We start from the raw sequence: 10,065 nt of genomic DNA, 5'->3' as shown, positions 1-10,065 counted from the left end.
GAGAATTGACCACTTGCACTGCAATGCACCACAGCACTCATGTTGTGGTAATATACCTTATCACAATTCAAAAGTGAATGGGTCCTTGTGACAATTAGGCTCCTCGTGACGTCACGCTTAGTGCACAACTGTAGAAAGTATTGTATAGGTCGGATCCCAAATATGTCCAGACTTCATACTTTGAAACTTTATAGAAACTTGTTTAATAAAAACTAAAACCATTAAGACATCTTTATGCATATATCATTTCACAAGTATAATTCCAAAACAAAGGCATGTGTATATAAATAAAAGTGATTTTATTTTACATCAATGTGCAATTTATGTACCATAGGCAAGGGACAAGCTGGCATGAGGTGAGGAGGAATTTATACCGGGGATTCTATTCCCGGTCTGATTGACATCTGTTCTTGTAACAGCTCTAGGCTCTTTTTCAGTCTCTCGTTTTCCTCCTCTAAACTGAGAACTTTTTGCTGGAGATTCTGGATCACCTAGTAACAGGAGGAAGAAAAAAAGAAGCACATATGTTAGTTGCCTGACTGTCAATCTTAATTAGAATTTGAGTCACTGATTTGGAATAACTATGAAGATCAGAGTCTGATATTTCAACACTGCAAAAACTGTACTGCTAGCTCTTAAAGTGAATAAACCTTTAAAGAGAAAAATGTGGAGGCTGCCATTGCTCATGTCTTATTCTGATAGCAGGGAATTACTCTTATCCCATCAGTCAACTAAGAAACTGCTTCTCCTACATAACTGACAGGAAGTAGATAGGGAAGGGTTAAAGCCTTTTCTGAATACTTGTATATGACCTATTAACTGGTTTGGTTGGGAACAGCCTATTGTGCAAATCTGATAACCATAAAGTCCGATGACGATAAAGTCCTTTTGCTTGCTTCACAACAGCATGGCACAAACATCTTCAGAGCGGGATTATAGTGGAAAGTGCCCGAATTTTGATTTGCCAGTAGGTCCAGATGGTAACATTTGATAAAGCTTGACTACACTGCATATACAGTATGTTCAAGACACATCTATTTATGTAGCAGCGTGTGCTTTTAAGGAACTATATAGTAGCTTTGTGCATATTTTCTTTTTTCATAATGGTCAGGACTCAGGATTAAAAAAAAAAAAAAAGAAAAAAAGTTTTTTGTTACGTAAATATTACCCTTAACACTTACATTTTCCTTTTCACGAAAGAGTTCACATTTCAGCATTTGATCAGCAGATGGTCGCAGTCCACAGTCTGCATTGGTGAGTAGCTTAACATATCTGGTTTGCATTGGCCAATGATTTTCAAAGGATTTTGGAACAATGCCTTTGCCCAACAATGTTAAAATGTCATTTCTCTCCATCTCAGTCCAGAACGGGTGGAAGAGTTCCAATAATATAACACCCACACTGTACATATCAGACTGCAAGATACAATTGTATGGTTTAAAATGACAGCAGTACATCCCACTAGAAATATTACAAATGGAAATGTTGAAACTGTTGAAATTTGTTGTTGCATGTTGATACCAACAGAAATAATATACACATGCAACAATGTATTCCTTTATCTTTGTGTTAAGCATAAAAAGTGACACAGTACCTTAAAATCATAGTGTGATCCTTTTAACTGTTCTTGAGCAGCATATAAACAGGTGCCAACTCCTGAAGTATGCATTGAGTCTGCATGTGACAAGTTACATGGTATAGTTAGAATACAAAATGCATCATCTGAAGTAAATAATAATAATTGTGGCAGCCGCTGGTGCATTGTACAAGATACTGTAAGCGAGAGGGACAGTGAAAAAAAGAGTGGCTATGTGGGACTGATTGACACAACCAAAATTGGTAGGGAGGAATGCTGCAGAGCCATGGATTAAACAAAATTTTACTCTGGGTCAGATCATCAGCTGGAGTGGGTTTAGTTTTTTTTTTTTCTGCCTGCCTGGGATTGGGCAATCCTCTCTAAATCCAGAGATATAAGCTGTAACATACAAGTATTTTTATTTTTTTTTTTTGAAAGTCACGCTTGGCTCCCCCACTTCAACTTCCAAAGCCTTCCTGTACATTTACAGAGTTTGTCAATCACATTGAAGGACCAATACAGAGGCTCTGAAGGCAAGATGTTTACAATTTACAGGTAAAGCAGAGATATGCATATACACTAGCAAACTTATCTAAATCTACTATTTTGAAATGTGGTTTTCACTTCAGGTAGCCTCTGATTATGTATCCTTAAATCATATGCTCAGTTTGAAATGCCCATGTTTGTGCCAGGTCTACATTAAAGTGGAAGTATACTCACCTTGGCTCCAGCATACACACAACATTACCACTGATGGACAAAGAGAAGCATTTCAGGACAGAAGCGACCACCAGGATCTCTTTGTTCATAAAAGAAGGCTTTTTGTACACAAAATAAAAAAAAAAAAGAAAAAAGTGGCTGCACTCATCGACTCAAACTGGGTTGGTGGAGCAGAAGATATCTACTGTAAATAAACCCAAAGCTGTGTGGCATAATTACACCCCGACAGACATACCCATAAGCCAATTTATGGTTTTTCTTACATGTTAAACAATTAGAGCACACTCACCTGTGGTCCCATCTTTCTTTAACCCGTGGTCTGAAGGTTGCAAAATATCTCTGCAAGCGAGCCCAAAATCCCCAATGCGTACATGCAAGTCTGGTCCTTGCAAGAAAATATTTCTTGGCTGCTCAAGGAAGACATAAAATTTTTTTAGCGCAACAGAACAGGGGTGGGCTCATTGTAATAGCTAGACACAGATTAGGCAACTTTCACACTGATCCTAGCAAAAACGCATATGCGTTTTTACCACATTTTTTACAGGACAGGTTACTCAAAAACGTACCACGTGTGCGTGCTTGATACATTTTTGCAGCGTTTTCCATTGATTTCAAAGGGGAAGTGCGTTTTTTTGGTTTAAAAGCTGGATTTTAACCGCTTGCCGCCCAGCCACTGTAGATATACGGTGGCAGGGCGGCACTCACAGGCAAAACCAAGTTTTAAAACGTGGTCCTGCAAAACAGGTAGGGTGCCCGCCCTACCTGTCCCGCGGGTGTCAGCAGCGGGTCCCAGCTGCCGGGTCACGGCCAGTGATTACCGGCCGTTTGGCCGCGATGAGCTGTGATCACTGACAGATAGCAGGGCTGCATTGTTTACACACAGCCCTGTTATCTGTCAGTTGCCGTCAGCTCGTGACAAGCTGCAGAGGGAGAGAAGAGTTTATCTCCCTCGATCAGCTCCCCCCTCCCTCCCCCCCTCAAGCACACACCCCCGCCCCCTAGTAAAACAGTCCCCTCACACAGTGAACACTAAAAATGTTAACCCCTTCCTCCCCATTGCCATTAGTACAGTGTCAGTGGTTTTTTTTTTTCACTGATCACTGTATTGGTGTCACTGGGGATGTCAGTGACCCCAAGTCAGTTCCCGCCCAGTGTCAAAATGTCCGCCACAGTCCCGCAGTCCCGCCATAAGTCGCTGATCGCCGCCATATGTCGCTGATCGCCACCATTATTAGTATAAATAAAATAGAAAATCCCAGTATCTTTCCTGCCATTTGTAAACGCTTTAACTTTCACGTAAACCAATTAATTTACACGTATTGGGATTTTTTTTAGCAGAGACATGTCGCAGAATGCATTTTGGATGAAATTTGTGACAAAATTTGATTTTTTAATTTTTTTTTCTGGACATGTTTTATAGCAAAAAGTCCAAAATATTGTTTTTTTTGTCTCAAAATTGTCAGCCTTTTTTTATAGCGCAAAAAATTAAAAACGCACAGGCGATCAAATACCACCGAAAGAAAGCTCAATTTGTGGGAAAAAAAAGATGTAAATTTAATTTGGGTGCAGTGTTGCATGACCGCGCAATTGTCAGTTAAAGTAACGCACCGCCATAACACAAACCTCTTCTGTAACCGCTTCCTTACCACCCTACAGCAGAAATACTGCTACAGGGCGCATGGGTACGCAAAATCACATATATATATACGTAATTCGCGCTCCCGTGGTTTTCAAACCCCTCCCAGATAGCGTCAGATTGCCCGACAGTACACCAGTCATCCCATTTAACCCCTAGATTGCCAGGAGCACGCCCATGTACAATAAACCTCCATTGCTAGTATAGTGTCTGAACGGGTCAATATCTTTGATCAGATCAGCACTAAACCAGCGTTCACATTAGTATAGCTTCCCCAAAAACGCAGCGTTAGCGGGATCAGCCCCTGCACCTGCCAACACCTGCGTTAAGCCCCTACGCTTACCCCCCCCTTCTCCCCCAGCAAGTGCAGTGTCAGTAGGTCACTGTCACTTGATACATTGCACACAAAACCGCAGTGTTGGCAGAATCAGGCCTGATCTCTGTTAGCACTTGTCGGTAAATTTTGATGACTCTCATATGCAGCAGAGTGCCAGTGCTAGTGCCGCTCTACCTTTTGGTGAACGGAGTACCAGCGGTGTAGTACATTATGGTCTTTCACATACCTCCTTGATTTTTGGAGCTGTTTTTCACGGAATATCTGTATGCGTTGATTGTGGATCAAAGCAGTCTATATGCACAACAATTTATCGCCGCCAACCCAAATTCAAACCTTGCCAGACCATTCGCATGGAAACTCATTACGGTTTTCAAATTTAAATTTTTTTTGGGCCTAACCCTCAACATGGGCATTACTAAAAGAAATGAATTGCGGTTGTATTGGTCGGCAGACCCCATTCATCATATGCCGTGTTCTCTGCTGCAATGGCCAGGCATAGATATGAGAGTATAATGTGTTTTATACATCTGACCCTGAATCTGACCGGTTCCACAAAATTCAGCCCCTCGTAAATCACCTTAACCTAAAATTTGCAGATGTCTATACTCCCCAGCAAAACATCTGCGTTGATGAGTCCCTTATTAATTTTTCTGGCCGCCTTGCATTCAAACAATTTCTCCCCTGCAAGCGTGCCAGATATGGGGTCAAGATGTAGAAGACCTGTGAGAGGAAAACAGGCTATACTTATAAGTTTCGGATTTATGAGGGAAAAGATAGTCACGTGGAGCCCCCCGGATGCCCAGAATACATGGGGAGCAGTGACAAGATAGTTTGGGACTTGGTGTCATCATTTCTCCATATGGGGTACCACTTATACGTGGACAATTTTTATTCAAGCGTGCCACTATTTAGACATTTATTCAATCTTGGAACTGGCACTTGTGGCAAAGTGTGACCTAATGTGTGCCCATCATTAGAAGTGGGTGGATGCAGGGTGGTATATTCTAATGGTGGGCATACCACATACTTTTTCTAGCAGAGATTTCTTCTAATTTTTTCATTCAGCCCACAGGCTGCATACAAAAAAAAAAAAAAAGAACATAGCATATATAGCAAACAAGGACCAGCGACGTACTGGTACATCACTGGATTTGAATGGTTATACCAGGATGATGCCTACAGCTGCAGGCATCATCCTGGTATCGTTTTTTTCAGCCGGTGATCGGCTTTCATGTAAAAGCAATCCTAGTGGCTAATTAGCTGCAAGATTGCTTTTACAAGCAGTGGGAGATTATGTCCCCCCTCCCCCGCTGCCTTCCACGGCCTTCTCGGGCAGTCTTGTGCCACCGGGGGAACCTGAGAATGCTGCCGGTGTTTCTGCCAGCTGACCATAGAGCTGATTGGACACCAGAATGATGCCAATCATCTCTATAGTCTAAGAATTCGGAATCTACAAGCATTTCATCACTTCAGTTTCGCAGGATATAAACAGCGCCATTTGTAAATTGGGAAAGCATCTGATCACACCGATTTTGGTTTGATTAGATAATGTAAGGGCAGAGGAGATATCTAGAGTCTGACAGACCCCAGATTTCTCAAAAAAGAATATATGACAATGCCCATTGAAGTTATAGGGGTTATTTACATTCCCTGTTATAGCATTAAAAGTGATTAAAAAAAAAAAAATGAAAGGTACAATGTAAAAATAATAAAAAAAAATCAAAATAACTATAAAAAAAAAAAAAAATTGCCCCTCCCATGTGCGCACACCTGTGCGCACAAGCCTTGACCCTGTGCCGTTATGTAAACAGCGGTTGCACCATGCATGTGAGGTATCACCATGAACGTCAGATCAAGGGCAGTAATTCTAACACTAGACCTCCTCTGTAAATCTAAAATGGTGGCTTTTAAAGGCTATTAAAGCGCTGCCTATGGATATTAAAAATGTTTGCAGTTTGTCGCCATTGAACGTGGCATGCGCAGTTTTAAAGCATGTCATGTTTGGTATCTATTTACTCGGCATACCATTATCTTTTATATTTTACCAAACAATTGGCCAATATATTGTGTTTTTGTGCATTAAAAGTAAAAAAAAGTGTATATTTTTTTAAAAAATTGCATTTGAAAAATCGTTTTGTGAGTACTATGTGCCATAAAAAATTGTAGTACCCATCATTTTATTCACTAGGGTGCCTGCTTTAAAAAAATATATAATATTTGGGGGTTTAAATTAATTTCCTAGCAAAAAATACTGATTGTTTTCATGTGAACAAAAAGGCTTGGTCTTCAGGTGGTTAGAAGAGTGAATGAAGTGTGGCATAAACTTCTAATGCTGGGCATAAAACGCCCCCACCCCCCAAAATGACCCCTTTTTGGAAAGTAGTCACCCCAAACTATTTGCTGAGAGGAATGTTGAATCAATAGAAGAATTTATTTTTTTACCACAAGTTTTTGGAAAATGACAAAAATAATTTTTTTTTTTTTTTTTTTTTTTACACAAAATTGTCACTTAAATGATTTACTGCTCACACATGCCATTGTTATATGTGGAATTACTCTCCAAAATACATTTAGCTACTTCTTCTGAGTATGGGGGTACCACATGTGAGAGACGTTTTGGCAGTCTAGCCACATACAGGACCCCAAAATCCAATAAGCACCTTCAGGCTTTTAAAGGGCTTTATTTCCTCATTACACTTCCAGACTACCTATCACAGTTTCGGAGGCCCTGAAATACCAGGATAGCACCTAACCCCCCTAAATTACCCCTTTTTGGAAAGTAGACACCCCAAGTAATTTGATAAGAGGCACGGTAAGTATTTTGCAGATCTCATTTGTTGCCACAAGTGTTTGGAAAATGAAGAAAAAAAACAAAAACATATTTTTTCTGTTCTTTTTTTATATTTCAAAACCTTGTGAGAAAAAATGAGATCTGCAAAATACTCACCATGCCTCTTTTTAAATTCCTCGGGGTGTCTACTTTCCAGAAAGGGGTCATTTGGGGGGGGGGGGGGTTTGGGGCTATCCTGGCATGTCAGGGCCTTCGAAACTGTGATAGGTAGTGAGGAAGTGTAATGAGGAAGTTACGCACCTTCAGGCTTTCAAAGTGGTCATTGGATTTCAGGCTCCTGTATGTGGCTAGGCTTCCAAAAATCTCACATATGTGGTATCCCCATACTCAGGAGAAGTAGCAGAATGTAATTTGGGGTGTAATTCCACATATACCCATGGCTTGTGCGAGAAAAAAATCATTTAAATGACAACTTTGTGTAAAAAAAGAAAAAAAGGAAAAAAAAAGTTTTTGTCATTTTCCAGAAAGTTGTGGAAAAAAATAAATCTTCCATGGACTCAATATGCCTCTCAGTAGATAGCTTAGGGTGTCTAATTTCTGAAAAGGGGTCATTTGAGGGTGTTTGTACTATTCTGGTATTTTAGCACCTCAAGAAATGTGATGGGCAGTCAGAAAGTAAAAGCTGTGTAAATTCCATTATCTATACCATAGTTTGTAGATGCTATAACTTTCACAAAAAGCAATCAATATACACTTATTGGGATTTTTTTAACCAAAAACATGTAGCAGAATACATTTTGGCCTAATTTTATGACAAAATTTTAGTTTTTTTAGATATTTTTTATGATCAAATTGAGAAAATATTGTTTTTTTCAAAAAAAATTTTTTTCTTCAAAACTTTTTCTGGTTATAGCGCCAAAAATAAAAAGTGCACAGGTGATCAAATACCACCAAAAGAATGCTCTATTTGTGTTAAAAAAATCACAAATTTCATTTATGTACCATATTGCATGACCGCGCAATTGTCCGTTAAACTAGCGCAGCGCTGTATAGCAAAAAAATGTCGTAAATTGCAGTATCTATACCATAGTTTGTAGACGCTATAACTTTCACACAAAGCAATCAATATACACTTTTTTTTACCAAAAATATGTAGCAGAATACATTTTGGCCTAAATTTATAACTAACTTTGAGTTTACTATATATTTTTTATAGCTGAAAGTAAAAAATATTGTTTTTCTTCAAAATATTTGGTCTTTTTTTGTTTATAGCGTAAAAAATAAAAAGCGCACAGGTGATCAAATACCACCAAAAGAAAGCTCTATTTGTGTGAAAAAAAGGACGTAAATTTCGTTTAGGTGCAGCATTGCATGACCTCACAATTATCATTTGAATTAGTGCAGCGCCAAGTAGCAAAAAGAGGCCTGGTCATTAAGGGGGGTAAATCCTCTGGAGCTCAAGTGGTTAAAAAACACACCTGACTCACAATGGATCAGTGTGAATATTTCCATAGGAATACACAGTCACACATTTTTTATTCCACTTTTTTTTAACGCAAAAGTGGAAGAAAAATGGATCAGCAGCCTAACTCTGCCTAAAAGAGATGACCCAAGACAGCTATATTAAATTTTCATTAACATAAATCCTTTCCTCTGAGACCAGTCAGCTGAGACAATGCAGCTGCAGGCATCATCCTGGTATAACCACTCAAAGTCCAGTGATGTACCAGTATGAAATGTGCGTAAAAATATTATAAAATATATATGACGAAGCATAGGGGCCATCCACCCACTGGCCACCCCAGGCCTCCAAGCTTTGGCATATATGCTCTTTATTTAACTGCGGATGAAAAATCTCATCCAACAGCACTGCACACACCTACTTATGTATATTCTGAGAGCAAGTTCCTGTTGCTGTCAAAATAAACAGGTCAGTGCTGCAGCTGAATGCCATTCCTGCAAAGAAAACAGCAATGGTTAACAATAAAAGAGTAACAATAAAACAGTAAAATTTTAAACAGTAGAACAGTAACAACAAAACAAAAATGGAACTAGTTTTGGTTTTTATCATTTTAAATTTTGGGGGGGATTTGTACTTTTTTTTTTTTTTTTAAACTAACTTTTTAAAATAGATTGTAGGGCAGGGGTGGGCAAACTTTTTGACTTGAGGGCCGCAATGGGTTCATATATTGGACCCGGGGGCCGGACCAAGAGTAGATGAATGATGTGTATGTGTCATCCATAGTAAGTATAGTAATATTCCCCCATAGTAAGCATAGTAATTAATCCCCCATATAGTAATTCATCCCCCATAGTAATTCGTCCCCCATATAGTAATTCGTCCCCCATAGTAATTCATCCCCCATAGTAATTCATCCCCCATATAGCAATTCATCCCCCATATAGTAATTCATCCCCCATATAGTAATTCATCCCCCATATTAATTCATCCCCCATATAGTAATTCATCCCCCATAGTAATTCATCCCCCATATAGTAATTAATCCCCCATAGTAATTCATCCCCCATAGTAATTCATCCCCCATATAGTAATTCATCCCCCATATAGTAATTCATCCCCCATAGTAATTAATCCCCCATATAGTAATTCATCCCCCATATAGTAATTCATCCCCCATATAGTAATTCATCCCCCATATAGTAATTCATCCCCCATATAGTAATTCATTCCCCATGTCCCCCCTGTGTCAATTCACTTACCTTTGCTCCGCACGTTCCTCTTGTTCCCGCGCCGTTCGGTGTAGCATGAAAATCTGTCTCCTATGAGGATCTGTCCCCCTCGACGTATCTGCGCATGTGCCAGTTTCAGGCATTAGCAGCCGATCGGCGATCTCCGGCACATGCGCAGATACGTCGAGGGGGGACAGATCCTCATAGGAAACAGGGCGGACTGTGAGAGGAGCCTAGCGGGAGCCTAGCTCCGTGGGCCGGATCAAAAGGTCCGCCGGGCCGTATACGGCCCGCGGGCCGTAGTTTGCCCATTG

The 10,065-nt window shown here is 39.9% G+C and overlaps 1 protein-coding gene across 1 annotated transcript in view; it reads right to left on the bottom strand.

The window, feature by feature from the left end:
• Window positions 1-278: 278 nt before the first annotated feature.
• Window positions 279-10,065, bottom strand: part of EIF2AK1 (eukaryotic translation initiation factor 2 alpha kinase 1) — a 66,778-nt gene continuing 56,991 nt past the window's right edge. Inside the window, exons 12-15 of the mRNA XM_089682757.1 lie at window positions 2,586-2,703; window positions 1,595-1,674; window positions 1,182-1,415; window positions 279-491 (exon numbers count right to left, since the gene is read on the bottom strand). Of these exons, the coding sequence (XP_089538883.1) occupies window positions 369-491; window positions 1,182-1,415; window positions 1,595-1,674; window positions 2,586-2,703 (555 nt within the window). The 3' untranslated portion in view covers window positions 279-368. The remainder of the gene's footprint in view (window positions 492-1,181; window positions 1,416-1,594; window positions 1,675-2,585; window positions 2,704-10,065) is intronic.

The sequence above is a fragment of the Staurois parvus genome, unplaced genomic scaffold, assembly GCF_062004578.1.
Source record: "Staurois parvus isolate SC_StPar_1 unplaced genomic scaffold, SC_StPar_1.0 ptg000297l, whole genome shotgun sequence".
In the NCBI taxonomy this organism is placed as follows: Eukaryota; Metazoa; Chordata; class Amphibia; order Anura; family Ranidae; genus Staurois; species Staurois parvus.
This window is presented reverse-complemented; position numbering and strand designations above follow the sequence as displayed.